The sequence below is a fragment of the Apteryx mantelli genome, chromosome 2 (genome assembly GCF_036417845.1).
Source record: "Apteryx mantelli isolate bAptMan1 chromosome 2, bAptMan1.hap1, whole genome shotgun sequence".
NCBI classification, from domain to species: domain Eukaryota; kingdom Metazoa; phylum Chordata; class Aves; order Apterygiformes; family Apterygidae; genus Apteryx; species Apteryx mantelli.
Window position 1 is genome coordinate 154,725,663 of NC_089979.1, and position 19,662 is coordinate 154,745,324.

The 19,662-nt window shown below is 35.7% G+C and overlaps 1 protein-coding gene across 11 annotated transcripts in view; it reads right to left on the bottom strand.

The window, feature by feature from the left end:
- Positions 1-19,662, bottom strand: part of PARD3 (par-3 family cell polarity regulator) — a 477,274-nt gene that overhangs the window by 211,717 nt on the left and 245,895 nt on the right. For all 11 annotated transcript variants that reach the window (XM_067291891.1, XM_067291889.1, XM_067291888.1 and 8 more), the window contains 4 exons: positions 16,536-16,627; positions 13,332-13,415; positions 3,809-3,934; positions 2,004-2,386 (listed from right to left, as the gene is read on the bottom strand). In XM_067291891.1, coding sequence (XP_067147992.1) covers positions 2,004-2,386; positions 3,809-3,934; positions 13,332-13,415; positions 16,536-16,627 — 685 coding nt within the window. The remainder of the gene's footprint in view (positions 1-2,003; positions 2,387-3,808; positions 3,935-13,331; positions 13,416-16,535; positions 16,628-19,662) is intronic.

A 19,662-nucleotide genomic window follows, 5' to 3' on the forward strand; every position in this document is an offset into this window, starting at 1 on the left:
AGTGCGCTAAATAATTTCTGTCTCTCTCTATAGTTTGAGCCAGGTCCCATCTCTGCATAACTATTATTCTCATATAAGCAATCTTTTAGGAACAAATAACCTCTACAAGCTTCTGAAATATATTCTAGATAAGGATTACAAAGCTTTTATTAGTGTAAGAACCATCAAACTTCTCTGGTGCAAACTAGACATTAAACGTCTTAGAGAATTCCTCCCCTCAACAGCTAGCATGCATCTCCTTGCGTTCATGATCGTCTAATATTTGGGTGTGAGAAAGGCTAAACTACATTAGAGAAGTGGGGACAGTATTTAAGAAACAGTATCCAGTGAAAGAGGATCAAAATATAATCTCACATCACGGTGAAAGAATCCATAATCTATCAAAATTACATTCCTGTATTTTATCAGCACCTTGAATACCACATTTGCTTGCGGGGGGAAGAAGTATTCCCATATTCCATATTCAAAACCTTTGTTGATGCTTTCAAATTATATGAAATGTGTATTGTCACCTCTGGCTAAGAATTTTTTTTGTAACGTCCCAGTGATGTTTCAAAAGGCTTTCAGTAGACACAAAAAACAGGTAAAAATCACTGACTGTGATGAGAGCATATCTGAGAGCAAATTTGTAAACACAGTGATTCTTTACTCAGCCAATAAGGAGAAGTTTTTCCAAGAAGGTTTGATCTGAGCTGATGGCCTAAAGTAATTCTTGAAGGAGCATCAACAACAGACTCAAACTGTCAACTCAACCTTATGTCATCCAAGTTTGTAGAGCTTAAAATTCAGTAACCAGAAAGAAGCAATCTGGTGGTTCATGTGAAGTTCATAGAAAAGAAAGCATAATGATAATGTGACAAGTAGCCTGGTACCTACAAAACCGTGTAAAATCTCTAACATTCAATGCATTGCCTTCCATACCTTTCAAGAAAAAAATAATTAATAAAAGTTATTAGCACTAAGCACATACAATTTCCTAGGGGGAAAGTATACTGAGTTCATGGAGAATACCATCACACTGGTAGACTTTTGCTGTGTAGTGTAAATACTACTTTTGTTCCTAGAGACTAAAGTATAACTAACCTTAAACATGCTCATTTTAACTTCATAAGGCTTACAGCACGTACAATCCTTTAAACAGTAATTTACCAAGAGCTAAGAAACAGTCATATCTAAAATAAAAGTCATTTCACAATACTTCAAAGTGTCTTAAAAGCATCTAGATGGTAACTATATAAAAATACCAAATCTTCTTACTGAGGGCATTTAACACATCATAAAAATTCCATAGATGTACCAAATGCATCTACAAGTACTATATACATATAAAACAGATGTTGTGATAAGCACACACTGCTTTCTTCTCTGTCCTTAAACAGTCTCTCACCCACATTCAAATTACATTAGCATAAGGCCGAAGATAGGAAATATTAGATTACATCTCAACTGTTAAAACAAATAATTTCACAACCTGGTAGAGTAAAAAAAAAAAAAAAACTGCTTTAGCTGGAAATTAGAAAGTCCAGTTTACCAACTGAATCCAACACACTCTTTAAATGTAAAGATAAAACCACAGTTATTAAATTTGAAAAGTCATGATAGCTGCAAATTACAGAATATAGTCCATTTTGACTTATTTACTTTTATTATTTGCATAGTTCCTCCCTCCCTGGGCCTTGGTCAACAGCATTTGTTGCAATTAAGGCACTTCACTTTATCAGTTAAAGGACAGAAAAAAAATAGTTAAAGCACTCTTTAAAATGGCTTTTGTAAATACGTTGCACATACAGAATGCATAGCTGGATTCTCGAGCATGAAAGACTGCTGCCTGGGAAAACTTACCATTTGGTTTTAGAACGCATGAGTAGCATCAGTGTTTCAAAAACCAATCCATCAAATCCTTTATGGTTTTGCAAACCATCATGCATAATACAACGGAATTGTATGCGCATACCTATTATATAAACGTACACCACATATTAAGAACTGTGCTACCTCCTTACCTTTTCTCAGCTGTATACTGAGTCTCTTCCCTATCTTTTTGGCATTATACCCACTATTTGCAGTGGAGGTGAGAACTTTCTGAGGTGATGGTACCAGGCCCGACGGTGGCTTCCCTGATGAATTCACACTATGAGGTAGCTGCGAGTAGGAGTCTGTCTGATCTGACTGGTTAACCGCTCTAGACATTCTTTGTAACGTGTGAAGTCCAGAATTATTAATACTTTTGCTGTCAGTATACTGAGAATCAGGGCTAAACCGGTTGGAGTAGTACATGTTCTTCTCGCTTTGGGATAACTGTTCATACTGCTCTTTATTTGCTGCAGGGACCACATGGAACCAAATGATGGGCGCACGCATGGCTTGACGAAACATATGCTGTGCTCTAGGTTCAAAATGAATAGAAAATTAGCAAATTAAGGCTGGCAGACTACAAGACATTATAAGCATAATTACTGATGTTAATTAAGCAACATGTGCTGACAGACACATTGCTGAAAACAAAGCATAAACTATAAAACTTGAATCTGTTCATTAGTCTCCGATGCTTTTTGCTAAGGTTTATTGCCTTAGGGCAACACAATGGTTAAATATGCTTAACAACTAACATTCCAAATACTGTACTCTAAAAAGTGACAATTTTAACCCCAGTATTGAAATGCACACAGTATTACGGCAGTGTTAGGGTGTCTTTTGTTTGGAACCTTAATAATTAGTAGTTCCTTTAGATAAGGTAATCACAATGATGACAGAATTATTAAAATGAAAACTGCATTTTAAACAAAGATTATGTGTTTCCTTAATTTGCTGATAGTATATGCAGTCTTGCAAAGACTTTATCTTTTTGTATATAAGTAATCCTTCAGAGCACAACATTAAGAAATAGGAACAAAATGCCTAATCCTGCACATACGGATGCGGGCTTTAGGTCCTGATCCAAAGCACACTGAAGTCAATGAGTCTTTTCACAGACTTAACAAATTCGGATTCAGAATCTTAGAACACAAGTATGGACAAGCTGCTTTTTACCATATGGTAGCACAGGATTGTGTTCCAATCCAGGTTAGAATCAATGGAAAACGCCATTGGAAATGGAAAAGGAAAACTCATTTCAAATGTATATTAAGTACAGGACAATCAGCCTAAAGGACATTCCTTTGGCTGTTATCACGTTATGGTTTTGAAAACAGAATTATCATCTTTAAAATCACACATTTCCTGCATACCCCTTCTTTGCATTCTCTTTCAATCATCTGTGTGAACTACAGCCTGGGTTCACTTTAAAAGTATTTCTGATTCATCATTTGGGATTCTACCAAAGTCCAGACTTCCACTAAACAAATATTTATAATCCCTCAAACTTCTACAGGAAGTTTCTGCTTCTGAGCGTATAGTACCTTTAGTTCTCACATACACAAAATCAAAAATACGTTTTAAACATTAAAAATAAAGTCTCCATGCTATCCACACATATCCAGCATGATGCACTGAAAGTATAAAAGCAAAAATCAGGCTGTATTTTCAGGATGAACAATTTACCAGCAAAAGAAGAAAGAATCCATAAAGTTCAAAACCAAGGCAAAAAACAATCAAATGAGAAATGCATACACTCTAATGACAGTAGATATCCTTTAGTTTTGTATCTTGACTAATTAAAAGCCACTAACATACTTTAGTGTATCTTTTCTTTATTAGAAAGAGCAAACTTAGACGATTTTTTCTTAAATACTATATTTGTTCAAATTACTGCAAGGCGCAGTTGTTAAAGATTAAATAACACAATGTAACATACAGTAAGTACACTTACTGTTCAAATCTCCTGTTCCGAAGGTCTCCATCATTAATCCTGACAATACAATCATTCTCACGAAAAAGGTTTTCTTGTTCAGCTTTTCCACCTTTCTCCAGTCGCTTTACTAATAGCCCCAGGGTTCTGCAACATTAAGATTACAAATGATCACATATCTAACATTTTGCAGTATATAAAATCCTGCTGACTTAATATTTCATCATAATCACTATGAGAAACTAAATTTTAAAACATCTTTACCTTGGATTTGGATACCAAAATTTTAAACAATCTATAAGGATTACCTGAATTATTATCCATTATCCATGAAACAAAGACCCTAGTGAAACAAACTTCTCATTTAAAAGTAAGGAAGTGGAGGCAGTGTGATGATACCATATCCATTCTTGCAAAAGGCCTAGATTTGTGAATTGTAGAAGCTGGCTCCAAGAAACACTGCATATCTGACAGCCTGCATCTCTTCTGCGAGTTGACAGAAGTTGAACAAGAAGTTCAACTTGCAATTCGAAATTCTGAATTAGCAGAGAATACCTCGGCCTTTACTACTGCTTCTGTGCAAGTGAAGTGTGGGCTCATCTCACATAATAAGCAGCCTACAATGAAGGGATGGAACTTCAGGAACTTCATGTGAACCAAATGCATTTACTGCGAACCTTACTTTAAGTATTACATGCAAAACAGCAAAGAGGAAATTAAAAATTTAAATGCCATTTTTAATTCAACATATTACCTAAAATGAATCAGTTCAGTAAAAACTGAAAATAATTACCATTTGACAGCCTCTCTGCAATGAGCTGGTCATCTCTGTCTAGTGCAGTGTCATCTTATTGACATTCTCGGAGAGAAAAGGTAAACAAACATTTTACCTAAACTTATGTAATGGTTCCTGAAGAGGGGATTTGTAAGGTACTGACAGGATAGTGTGAAAAGTCAATGCTCTTTCTATACCTGAACCCAAGGTTTGAAGGAGTCAGTCTTCAAGATTAGTTCTTGCATCAACACTGCATTGTCAAATTCACAGCATTCAAGTCAAAAAAATGACTTTTTCAAAAGTCATTCAAAGATATGGTATGGAAAATATTCAGATGCATGGAAGAAATTATAAAACCAGATACAACTTATTAGAAGAAAACTTTCGGTGAACATACCACTTCTGTTCACAAATAGCGCAAAATAAATGAGCAGTCAATGATGCTTAAAAGGACTCCTCATGCGCCTGACAGTTACATATACACTTAAGCACTTCATCAAATGGGCCAGAAATACAAAACTAACTTTGTTTTTCCACTTTAAATTCTTCATTTATCCATTTATCACCAACATATGCAAATATGGCATTTATTTTACAAAACAATCAAAAATTTTCTCCTACAAGCCAGGTGAAAGAGTAAAAGAAATAATTTTATTAATATTTCCATTTTGGAACCACCTAGAGACATTAAGATATGATGTTGAAAGGATCTATACATGTAACCAGAACACAAGAAGAACAACATAAAGCATTAAGACAACATGAATCATCAAATGGAATTTGATTCAGACATTAACATTTAACTAATATTATTCTGCTTTTGGCTGATGCAGAACGTTTCGCAAACACCTAATACACACCTTGCGCACTGATGTCACGGTTAATAGGGAAACGGCACCTCTGAGCAGCCCGGGTCCCACCCGGGCCAGACCTCCGCAGCCTCATTTGGTCCCGGCCGGACCCCCCTGGGCTTCCACCAGACTGACCGCCAGGGTCAGGCAGCAGCCAGTCCCTGGCGCTGGGCATGACCTTAGACAGCTGCTGCCATTAGCAGCATGGTGTCTCGTTGCAGAAACAACAGCGAGCACAATAAGCAGAAAGTCTCCTTAAAGCTAAAGGATCATTTCTCTACAATATAAGCGTTTCAGAAAATAACACCTTTAAAACCCAACAGTTACTTGTGTGCATCTAATTTCTCCCCCAGGGGTTGCTATTCGCCAGTTTGGGAAGTTCCACCTTTTCCAGATTCCTTCCAACAACCCAGCATCTCCCACTAAAACAAACTTTTCTTTTTCTTAAAGCAAAAATAATTCTTCCAATGCTTTTTCTGATCACCTGGCTAGTAACTCTTGGCAAAAAAATACCTGGAACTTAGCAGAAACTCTTTTAAGAATATGAGCTGGGAAGTAATTACCTAGATATTTATTAGGTTCTTTCCTGTTTGCCTTTCCTACAATCCTTTAATAGGTTACATGAAAAAAAAATCCAGAAGCCCACAGCAGTCAAAGACTAACTTAATGATCAAGTCATGCTGCATTTATGGTACTAAAATTAGTTGATAACTATGAAGCTAGGCATGTCACCACAGGAAGTGACACAAAAAAACATGAATTTTAAAAAAAGCAATTCCATCCATTTTTCCTTATGCTCACTAAAATAAGTCTTGAACACAGTCTAAGATTTTAAAACATCATGAATAATTCTAGAAAATAAACTTGTATAGGTGATGTTTGTTAGTTGCAGAAAAGCACTAAAATAACATTCATGAATGTTAATCATAAAAATATTTGTATTTCTCTAAGACAAGGAAAAATACTTATGCATTTGCTGCATTATTTTTTATCAGAACAGCTTTCAAACAGTTAAAATTGAAGTTTGGAAAATAATTTTATCCCTTTTTCACTTCTGAGCTCTTGAACTTCTCTGGGGAGACAGTGTCTTTGAGCCCCAAAGTGAAGTTACTGAAGAGGAGATTTCTAAGAGGGGTGGCAATAAAGCAAGCAAATATAAAAACTGGGGACAGTACATTTGAGAAAAAACCACTTAAGAGTTGAGAGAGAGAGGGAGGAACGGCGTCTGCTCGGCCTCTTCTTGCACTTCCCAGCCAAGAGCCCTTTGAGGCAGCTGTGCCCGCTCTAGGGCTCATGGACAAGTCGGGATTTAGGCGTGCGTGAATTTTACCTCCATGCACCAACCGCACGAGAGCACACAGGGCAACTGCAACAGGGCTTTTATTTTCATGGTTAAATATCATAAACCTATTCAAAGTACGCTACTCCAAGATAATATTATGGTAACAATATACTGTACAAAATTTTATGATTATTGCATCCCAAGGTCTCCACATATGTATTATTACAAGGTAACTGACCTATGAATGGTTTTTGCAAAATGTTTTTCTAGAAACACTACTTTCTCTTGTTTTTCATTCCGAAGTTAAATGAATAAATTGTTAAAGCAAGACACATCTTTATGCATGATTTGTCATTTCTTAAACTTAGTTCAAACAAGCCATCAGATCTCATAAAAATTATGAATCCTAACCCCTGGTAAAATAACATAACACATACATAAACTATATGTCAAAAATTGCAAATAATTTCATTAAACAAAGACAACAAGTTCTATTAATGTGAGACTGCTCATTTCAGACACAACATATGGTGTTCGTGTGGATCTTGCTTTTTAACAAATGTTAGAACTAGGTTAACCAAGGCACAGAAAGCTAAAATCCTGAAGAAAGGATTAAAGGCTGGATGAACAGTCTGAATCAAATTCGAACCCAGGATCCTTACATGACCTTTTTTTTTTTTTTTTTTTTTTTAATAAACACACGGGGCAAAGATTACTTTAGATACAATTTCATTGATAGTTTCCTCAATATAGTTCTGCATATCTTGGTAAATTATCCTAGATCTTGCAGAAAATATACATCCCTGAAAATTTTAGTAACAAAAGCCTATCAAGTTTCCTACAGTATTTCTTCAGTATATTACGGTTACATGCAGGCATATTACTCTGTAAAAGGCATTATGGGGATTCGTGTTTGTTGCTGCAGTGACCGCAGATAGAGTCCACCAAGTATTGCAAACATCATGCAATAACTTGAAAAAACTTATTGGATTTTTTTTCTCTGCTATGTGCCACCACCATTAACTCTGATAACTGGAGATGCAGCTCTAGTACAGTTTCAATACTCCATTTCCTACATTAGGAAAACATATCATTTTACAAAGCCTGTCGACTAATCTAGTGTAATACACAGAAGTCTGTGTGTGTATACAAACACATACGCACACAAACATGTGTGTGTGTTTTTTAATACAACCTCGTAGAATATAAGGCTGCATTTGTCAACAGTATTCAGTTAATCATGTCAGTTAAAATAAGCCAACATGTTTTCTAACTAAGTTCTTCCCATTATAAACATCTTAAACTATAATTTCCTCGAGAATGGGATTAAATGTCCTGTGAACCTCTGTAAAACACGATGCAAGTCTGTAACCCTGTAGAAGGAATAATTATAAATGGAAATTGGTACCTGCACTGTTTTAGACTAATACTAACTGACATGGGCACAGAAGGGGAACAGAATATCAAAACGCAGAGATCTATCTTTTTATTTGCTTTAAATACATAATTGGGAATGTAAACAGCTTAGATTATATTAGCATTTGCACCACTATATTTCCACAAGGTTCATTAGTCTAATTATACAATTAAAATAAACTCAGCTACATGTGTTAACATTTCAGTTCTAAGTAGAAATTAGAACCAATAATAAAACTAGAAATAAGCAGCAAATGTTTTATTGACATCTAAATTGCCTGAGTTAGTCTGAATAGTTCTTTGAAAATGTGAACTCCCCACATGCCACACAGCTGTATGGATATGATGATAATTTGTCTTAATAAAAACTGACAGTATAAATACTATGAGAGTAATAAAAATATTACACTGAACATCTAGAATATGATTCAGCCATCACTGCCCATTGAATGTACACACTGAGGTTATTTCCCTATTACCTGCAAACTAACTGTAACGTAATCAAATCAGACAGAACAGAAAATAACCAATTTAGATGTTTATGAAAAGTCACTAACATGAAAAGGCAAAAACTAGTTCAGGGGCAAAAATAATGATTGATTTGAAAGCAGATGTGTAACAGTTTCACACAAACCATACAACAACGGAAGAGCTCTAAAAAGTTCTACTACAACATAAATGTGGTATAAATTTCATGAGACTACAAAGTCAGATTGGGAAAATCAACTTGTTTGTTCAAGTCAAAGGATCGTGGCTGCTCAATCCTAAATTGGACATAAAAGAACGCCTTTGGACAACATTTACGTCACTGCACTACTGTGGAGGCATTAAAATGACTTTATCAGCTTTCAAGTCTGAAGCCCGGAAATAATTTTCAATTTTTGGCAACTTCTCAGCTTTTTAGTTTGGATAATACCTCAAAGCAAGTTTCATATAACTTTTAAGAGGATGAGATCAAACAAAGAAAGCCTTGAATTCAACAAAACACTGAGGGAATGGTACATTCACACCACAGGGAATCTTTGCCCAACACTTGTGTTTTTGCAAACTGTGGCTACATTTGAGGTTTGAAAGGTTGGAAATTCAGGAGAAGAATAAGGGGAGATGAAGATAACACCTACCTACTGTACTATCAAATAGAGTATCACCGTTAGAAGGACAGGTAAATTCAAAAATGAAGGCAGTATCTCAGTATAGACAATTGTTATTAGATGGCAGCTTTGTTTTCTTTGTATCTTAAGCAAAAAAATAAAACTTTTACAGTGAAATATAAAGTGATTTATAAACTCTGGAAAATAAAAGGCACTTCTGTAGAAAGCAAAAAAATATGAGAACTGTAGAACAGAAAAATGTATAAACATGTTTTTAGTATGGGGATTGTGTATATATCAATTCCTACCATCACTTGAGGGTGTTTTTTTTATAAAATCTGAAGTCATAATTTAAACTGATGAAAAGAAAGAAAATTCAGGCTCTTGTTTTACCCATTCTTCTATGACTTCCTTATTTTTTAAGTTGTTTAGGGTGTATAACATAAAAAAGCTATTTTTAGCTCATAGGTTTTAGATATACTATTTATTGTGGAATCTGTGGCATGCTTTGGTACAAGGACCAGCAGGTAGAATCCTATGAACTCACTGTTCTGCATCAAAATAACCTGATACTTATTTATGGTTGGTGTTTTTCAGATGGATAACCAATTTTTTTCTGTTCTGTTTTAATAATACAGTCTTCACAGAATGAAGGATTGGTGCTAAGAGGCAACTTTGCACAGGTTTAGAGTTTTCTTTCCTTTTGTGCTTTCCTCTCTCTCATTCACTTTCTTCTTTGCTCCTCAAGTTACACTCTTCTGTTCACTTTCTATGCTGTCCTTTTTTCTGCTTTCATTTTCATGCCTCCTACTCCGCTTAGCACTGCATTTATCCTATTGCAAAAATGTGCAAGAAGGTTTTGCAAACAAAACCTTTATCTTGACAACCTCCCTAACCATAAGGTGATGAATATGTACACTCCTCTCTTTTGACAAGGCAAAAAAATTCTGTTAACTATAGCATATGACCAAAAAAGCCAGTAAAGGACAGGTGAGCTTCCAGTTGCAAAAAGAGGATAACAAGGAAACACACCCATAGAAGAAAGTTTGACCACGTCTGTAAAAATCAGTAGTATACTTCCCAGGAAATTACGTAGAGATTTTTTTCCTCCATAAGAACAAATTTCTCAGATTTTCCAGGAACAGAAATAATTAATAGCATTTGTACAGATGAGGCAGAGATGTTCACCGATTTTGTTCAAGATCAAAAGCCTACACTGAAGACAGATTCTAATTTCAAACCCCAGACTATCCCACAAGACTATGATAAAGTCAAATATTTCCTCAATATAAAATAAGGACATAGTTGTGACACATAATTGTTAGAAGTTGAGGGTGGGGGAGATTGTGTTTGGGGTTGGGGGGTTTTTTGGTGGAAGAGGGCCTCTGCAGATTGCATGGCGAAAAACAGGACAAATAGCATTAGTATGTTTTTACACTTATTAAGATTAATGCTTTAAAAACTATTACTTACCGAGTAACATTCTCAAAAGGGAAGGAAAGGATTGGGAGAAGAACTGAAAACACAGCATAACTGGAACTGAACACCAAACAAATATGGAAATCAGCGGGCCAGTGGAGAACACTACACTAAGCTATATCAGACCTCTGCTTTTTGGACATTCCTCAAAGTCTTTTGAATATTGTGTTTTGTATATTTAGGCTTTTAATAGACAGATCCCCTGCTCAAATAATGGGAAAGTAGGTTTTCCAGGTGGAGGAGGAAAAAAGCAGACATGTGCTAGACTAAGAAACACGCAGAAGCAGGAGAGTATTCCTGCCAAGCCTCTGCTCTCCCGCGAATCTAGCAAAGGTAGGATTAAGTGTCTGCTATCTTCCCAAAAGAGCTGGGGGACCAGGAAAAATTAAGGGCTCCAAAGTGAAGGTGGATGTATGTCGTTCCCTTCCAACACTGCTATAGGCAGCTGGAGAAAATGTCTTTATTCTCACTGAAAGCATCAGTAAAGAAGCAGCCCAGGTAGGAGTGCTGCTGGCCCTGCACCCATGCTAATGCATAAACGTTCCTAAATATAACCTGAGGATTCTGTGGGCAAAAAGGAATAAAAAAGAGTAGGCCATCTGGCTGTTCCAGAAAACAGTACGTATAGATTTCTGTACAAGTCACTGATAATCCCCACTTGGATGTTTCTACATTTGTTTCTAGAAAAGATAAAGTAGTGAAAATGAAGGATACTAAGAGATTAGAAAAATCCAAGTATAGACATTTTATAAAAGAATATATAGCAATGGAAAAAGATCAGGGAACAGAGTAAATTTAGGCATTAATATTCTGTCTTAGGTAAGCGGATTATTTGGGAGGATTTCCAAACAAATCAGGCAGCAATTGCCTGTACTATGCGTTTTTCAACAAGAGGAGTTCTAACACTATGAAGAGAAAGTAGACAAGTTTCAACATATAAGTTAGTTTCCCTTGTAAAAGAATTTGATTTTCAAGTGTGTCCTGACTATAACATTTATATTTAAAACTGTCTTTCCTGTAATAAACTTTACCATAAAATCATAATCTCAGGATTAAAAAAAAGGGTTAAAAGCCCTTCATATTTCATGGCATAGGCAGTGTCCTAAAAATAAAAATAAAAATAAAAAAAAATAAAAATAAAAAAGGAGATATTTTATTTCTGTGTTTAAATCTTTTTTTTTCATTTTTTATATTCTCATTATGTGTAAACAGCTTAAGCTTTGCCTCAGACTTCACAAGCACACTGGCATCCTGGAACACCTTACTTGAGTTAAATTCTTATTAAATGTCAAAACATAGATTTTTAAAATCAATTTTACTAAACTGAACAGGCACTTAGTAAGCAGCCAGCATTCTTAAACTGGTCTTTTTCTTGGCCTTCACACTGGCTAAATCCCAGATAATTGTGTGAACAATCCAGCCATTTCCAAGTTTACGAGATTTACTTCTGAGCTTACGTGTGAAATAGCATTCACTCATGTTCCTTCCATCCCCGTGCTGAATTTATTAAATTTCAGGTCATGAATAGAAGAATTTACTGCATTATGGAAGTTTGGTCTTAACTCCTTAAGTCCTCAGGAAAAGTTACCTTAAATTCAAAAATTCTCGCAATACACATCAGTATGGCTATCAAAGTATTGCATTTAAAGTAAATATCACAAATAAAGATTTTATACCATGTTTAAAATCCTGTGAAGGTATTTCACTTAGAAGGAAAAATACACTTCTCTCTGAAAAGACATTGATATTAACGGATGATATATAGTAAACGACTCTTGCTTTTAATCACTAAACTGAAATTGCTGTTGGATAGCTGGACAGGTAAGAACATAATACTATTTCAGTGTGTAAACAAAGATTACTTTCTTAAATTGTGTATTTGGTCCCCTTTTCCTTAAAGAGGGAAAATAAAGCATATGCTTAAACCATCACCATAATAAAAACTTGCTCTTATTTTTGAAGAATTATCCCTTTTTCAACATATCTAAAAGCTTCAAATGTACCACTAATTGCTAAACATTGTGGATGATGCATTCTGTTTACTAATATAATCCACAAAATGTTATTTTAATGTAAATGACTTCCCTTACACTTTTTTTAAACACTCAAGACTTCAGAAATTCCAGCTTAGTACAAAATGAAATTTAAAGTGGGTTTATCTGCTCTGAAGACAGAGTGTTTCAACTGTTTTTGCTACTTTATTTTATCTCCAATAGACTGCATAATATTTAATAATAAAAGCATTTTGACTGTTTTTTCTTCCAGTCGTATCAAATGCAGGTGTAGGAAGTCCCTGGTTTACTTTGGTACTTGTGGCTATAAACAGTCAGAAAGAAAATGTTGCATAAATATCTACCTGGATTAAAGGAGTAGAATATAATTTATAGGAGTCCAAAAGGAAAGTCCTCACACTTCAGTTTCGCTTGAGATCATAATAGAACTTCTATTACAAATTCTGCAATTGTAACTCATTTTAAGCAGTATACAAGGTGTATAAACTTGCATTTTTTCCTTTCTTAATCAGTAAAGCTTCCTTTTAAAAAACATACTGTATTGCATATAAGGAAAAGTCACATAGTACAAGAATTAACATAACCAAGATAAAACACAGCAAGTTATGATTCAATTAAAATCCTACACAATACATTACCTTCCGCCTCGGGCACTGAAAGGCACTACATGGATTCCCAAAGGCCCACCGTCGTTGGAGACTTCTACGAGCTTTACCATATCACTGTGAGACAATGATGAATGAGGGAATATGAACATGTACCGTGAATGAACCAAAAAACCCCACACAAACATACACAGAAAAACAAAAACATTCCAGAAATTAATTCATGGTGATGAAAGCATTGTTGAATATTACATACCTGAATATTAATCTGATGGCATGAAAGGAGATCAATCATCAAAAATAATTTAATTAATAAAACAAACAAAAATCAAAGTAATTTTTGGTAAACTTAATTTTTTATATAAAAATAGGTATCATCATCACATGTATATGGTTTTATTTCTTCCTTGTTCTAAAGTTAAATTTAAGCTCTCTGGCCCACACTAATACTTAAGATTGAGAAAGTTTTAAAATCTAACGCTCTTCAGAACAGTACTTAACTGTTTGAACTGCCAAGGTTTTTGTACCTTAAATATGGCATACAATTTTTCCTCAAAAGCCGAAAAGCTGATCATAGTGTTAGCATGCTTTATTTGTTTATTTTAGGGAAAGGCTACTCTTAAGTCTTAATGTTAGTTTTACATAATTACAAATTAGTCAAAGGAGAATTATCAAATCTGTAATTCATTAAAGTCTTTTGGATTTAAAACACATTAATACAATTGGCTTTATCCTATTTCCATTTCCTTTAGAGAAAACTTGCTGCATCTATTTCTCCTTACTGTACAAACTTTCCAAAGTAAGAATTAACTACAACATTCAAAAACAATCATACATCCTCCTGAAGCAACTACGCATCTAGTTTTGAATTACAGTCTTTGCTTTAGAGAGAAAAAAAGTGGAAAGAAAAATACAGGTTCAGAAGATGCATAAGAATTTTAGAAAGAAATTTGGACCAAACTTAGTGATGAGTTTGAAACACCCACGCCTCTGGAAAGGTGGAATATTACCATAAACCATAAGGAATTATAAATACTCAAATGAAAAAATAATGCATGTAGACCAAACCTCTTAGTAAATCTGGAAGTGGCAGATCTGAGCCAAAGACACCTAATTCTGTGGCTTATGCCTCTCTCTACTATTATGTACTTTTTCCATATCTCCTGGCACCATATGGACACCTTTGAGAAACTTGCTCTCAGAAACATAGAAATCAGAATAATCTAGAAATACAAATGGAGCAAAGAGCAAGACTAATGCTCTATGACAGCAGTAAAGATGTTCTACTCCCTTCAACAACTTCTTGATCACGTGGTGGCCCACCACAAAACCCTGCACTCCTTAATCCAGAATTTGAGAATAATGAGACCACACAGTGTTAGGAAGTGAACAATCCAAGTTGTTTTATATTCCTTCCACATGAATTCTTTGAATTTATAAGGCAGGCCTTAAATTTCTTGCCTGCCCCATCTTTGTTTTTTCTGAGTTCATTTCTAAGCAACACAAATGTGTTGTGTGTCTGCCACTGTTACCATCATTTACCTCAAGGAAGTACTGCCAACACAGGAGAGCTGAGCAACAGTAATCAGAAAAGTGTTATTCTTCAGAACTGGACAAACTTTTGAAGACTGATAGCACTTTAGCATTTGGTAATATTTCCAGTCCCAGTTTCTGTATAGCCTACCTTCGTTTCATTCTCACTGAACATTAAGGCTAAGTGTTAAATTTTTTAAATGTTAAATTAAATTTTGTGCAAAGCAACTCACAGGAATCAAGTAATGTCTTTCATGTCCAAAATTCTAAGACATCTTTTACTATTGGTATGCCGATGGCCCCCTAGGATCACCTTTCTTCTGAATTTCCTATTGGCTTAAAAGAAAACTGAGGGCTGAGGAAGAGAACGAGTAAAATCAATGTAATTCACCTGGAACTTTCATGATAAGTGGAAACACAGCTTAAATTAAAAGGTCAGTTTTCATAACCAGTCTAAACTGTTAAACTTGCTTTACTGCTTGAGCCAGTATTCTTCCCTTCTTATCAAATACACTTAAAGTTTATGCACTCATTTTTCTTCTACTGTTTTTCTTCTAAAAAATCATCCTAAATTCAAACGTTAAACTCCATAAAATGGAAAATAAAGGGAAGTGATCCCTTCCTAATCAATCCATTCCAGATATTTTCCAATGTACCTTGACTTTGTGCAAACAATTCAAGAGTGTTTCAATTCTGCTTCTCACCCTGGTTTTCTCACAAGTGAGAGCCACTTCAAACAAACATATAAAAAGTTATGATATCAAAACAGAAAAAAAAATAAAGTAGCATATGATGAAAAGCCAAAAAATCAGTAAAAGGAAAACCAGAAAGTATTAAATTTGACAGAAGCCCTACAAGCTCTATTTAGCAAGCTGCATTTCAAATTTACAACATAACAGATTTTGTTAATGGAATAGAAAAAACCTTATTGTGCATCACTTAATAGATGTCACCATGATCTTTATCTAACATTTAAATCCTCTCTATTTAATTCATAATTTAATTCAGAAATAATAGGAGCAGAAGATTTTTTTTAATTTAAAATTTAAGTTTAATTAATTTAAAAGGCTTAATTTAAGGGTAGAAAGGATATTTTCTCATTAATTCCATAGTGAGGTATGGATCAGTTTCTTGCAATGAAATGCAAAAGGTCAAACTTGCCGTACCTTGTGATTAAATGAAATAGCATTTACTGAATCTTTAAGATCAAAGGGAGTTTCTGACTCTCAAACAACATTAGTTTAGATCCATTTACAAACTTGGAGGGTTTTTTGACCAGGCAATTCCTCTGAACCCACATCCTTCCTCCTTGTAAACTGTACACTGGTGAGAGGTATAAAGATTTCCCCCACTGAAATTCTTGCCTATTCATTTATTTGTGCTAGCTTTGACCCTATTCCTCAAAACAACTTTTCAGAATTCTATCAAATAAGCATCTTCTGTGAGGCAGAAAATCTGCTGTAGCATCAGCACTAAAAAATGTCAAGAGTCCAATGCTCGTCTTTAACACAAGCTTTTAAAACTTTTTAAAAGCTGCCTTAAAAAGGTGCACTAAGCAAACGGTTTAAAATAGAACTACACATGACAAACAAAGGCTACCCTGCTTTCTTAAGAGCAATATCATTTAAACTATTGAGTTTTTAGCTAGTCTATATTCAGTATCAAGACTCATCATTAAAATAATGTATTCTACCAGTAACTTACTCCAGGGAAAAATTGGTAGCATTCTCCAAACCAGTGTCTGCATGTCCAACAGGTTCAACTCTACTGTTGTCCTCCTCTGTTCGATCTTCGTCCTAGATATTAAAAAAATAATAATAATAGTTAAATTATTAAACCTAAGTTTAAACCAGATTATTATTTCCAAACAGAGTTTAACATTCCCATTTTCAAATTATGACGTTCAAATTATGACGTCCAGTTCTACTGGAAATGCACGCTTCTACAACTACAAAAATCTTTTCTGTTGCTGTCTATATTTGTTATAAATTATTTTTGTCATTTTATGCTTTTTTTGTAATGTTACTTAGAGTTTGGTCAGTTTTATATCTTAGTTTTACTACAAGTATAAATGTAATTCCACAGAAAGCATTGGAGCAAACAGATTTTGTTAAATGGTACACAAGTGAAAGCATGAAATAAGCTGCCAGTCAGCAGCTATGTGCAACTCCTTTAAGCTTCTCTTCAGGCAAATTACTGGAGGACTCAACTGAATACACAAGTCAACTCACTGAGTCTCATTTGCAAAGAGTTACAAACAGTATAAGGCACTGTAGCTCATATAATTACATAAGGACCTCTTTGTACATTTTATGACAGGCCTTTAGTAATAGCATTCCAGAAATGGTTGACATCAAAGAGTTACGTGAGGCTCTGATGCTAACCAATTGTTTTTATTTTTAATTTGACCTTCCAAAATGAACATATATTATTCACCAAACCTACAATTTTAATGTCAGAGTTGGGAACGCTGTACTTCCAAATTTAGATCAAGGTTATTCAAGGACTACCAGTAAGAAAAGAAGATGTAAAACCATTTTTATACCTGTGTTACTCATTAGAAGTTTATGTTTTTAATTGCTCATGTGACCAAACAGAAAATGTTATAAAGTGTAAACAGTAGGATTCAAGCCCAGATTTTGATACTAGCGGCAGAGCCATCAAATCAGTAAAATGATAAGTGATAGGTTATGAGTTCAGCACACAGAGTCAGACAATATATTAAATTATTGAAGAGAGATTAAAGCAAGGCAGAGGCAGTTGGTAATGTCCAATTGACATTTCCACCAACAGCCTGCAAAAGCAGGAGGCTGGATACATCAGGCTTCTCTGAGCTGTAGATATGCCTTGTGCGTCCAGGATAGCAGCGCACTGCATGAAGCCGAGCTACTTGAAGATTGATGATGCTGTGTTTTGAGATGCTTTAATATGCACTTCTTCATCATCTATCGCTGTTAAGCACTAGGCAAGTAATACATTTCAAAGGTTAACCAGCATCTTGAACCTGCCTAGAACTGCAATATGAATGTAAACAAGAACTCCAAATAAAATATTTTCCATATAGTAAAAGTTGCTTATAAACCCAATACAATAATCTATATGTCACAAATATGACATAACAAGCTAATATTTATATTTTTATATTTACTGATTTCAGTTGCAGTTGCATATGTGCAACCGAATACAATGAATTAATGTTGAAAATTATAAATATTTAAATATCCATAGAAATTATAAAATTACAGGCAGTTTTCAAAACTATGTATGGGAAAATCAGAACATTTGGAATCATTTCCTTTTAAAAAATATGCGTTCCAACTAGTTTCATATAGCATCTGGCAGATCATTGCCATGAGTTTCTTGCTTTGAAGCTGGGGACCTGTGATTACAGAGACATATACAAGTATTTTCTATGCTGCCCAGAAGCTATTATTTGCAAGTCTAATATCATAGTTATAGAAGAAACACAATTTTGAATCTCAGCTATGTCAATAGGTCATCCCAAACATTACTTTGTTAATGCAGGATTTTGGGCAATTTTCCATGTGCGGTCTTTTCCAGTAAACATACGATAAGTACATGCATGTGTAAGACGAGACTGAAATAACATCCTATCTATTAGTAGATACACCTCTACTAATAAATGATTGCCTGGCTTTATGCCATGTCATTTTAGCAGACACATCTATATATTTACAGTGTGACAATCACTCATCTAATACACTTGGGTCCTACCCTTCCCTGTCCTTCAGCCCCTGCGTGTTTCCCTTGACTAGTTTAAAGCAAGTCCCTTTGTAAACGAAGCTCCCGTGGCCTCCTCGGTCTTTGGAGGCTCCCTTTGGACGACTCCTCGCTAGAGCTACTTTGGGTGGCCTCCTGGGCTACAGTCAGCTGTGCCCAGAGCTCACTAAATGCTCGTGGAAATCCTTGTTTCCATCACTTCTCAGGCCTAACCAGGTCTCGGCTCCCTCCCCCAGAGCCAGCTTGCTGCCCGCTGCGCGTCCCGTTGCCTTTCTTTTGGTCCCACCTTGTGCTCCGAGGGCTTTTCCACCAAGCCCATAGCTTCCCGCCTGGCCCAGAGGACAACCAGGGTGGAGGACAGGGCCACCCTACCTGCCAGCTGCCAACCTGCCCCGTCAAGTGCAGCAGACTGACCACGCAGCGGAAACGGCGGACGAAACGCCACACCAGCCCCTGCCGCCCGGCACCGTGGCGCTGCCCTTCCACGCGCTTCTGAGGAGGATGGCACAGACGGTGCATTTGGGGACGAGGAGCCGACAGTCAGCCAAGCAGCTAAGAGAAAGCAGCTCCCGCAGGCCTGCGTCCACCTTCTCCCGGACAGCACGCCCATCGCTACCAAAAACGCCGATGTGCCCGTAAATAGGTGCTTAGAGGGGGAACCGCAAGTCTAACTGAAGTACCACTGCCATAATCAACAGATGTATCCTTCTAAAAATCTTTAATATTACAGTCATCAGGCACACTTTTCTTCTCAAAATAACACAGTTTGATTTACACTGAAGTGAACGGAGAGAAAAATTGGACGCCTGCAGAGGGATTTGACTGAAAATTCTGATTTACTAAGAAAAGTAACTAGCTGTGAAAATCTCTACACCAGGCAATTACTTCTTTATTTGGAAAGCAGTTTTCCTCCTGAAAGGCTAATTCCACCTGTATGTGCTATCACGAGGTAAACCAATGAACAGGACATTTAGCAGAGCAAGAAAGTTTCTGAGAACAGAGACTGATACTATCTCAGACAATTTCTCAAAAATAACTCTTTGGGCAAGCTCCCAAGCGTGTAAGCTTTCCTTTCACTCTGCAAAACCAC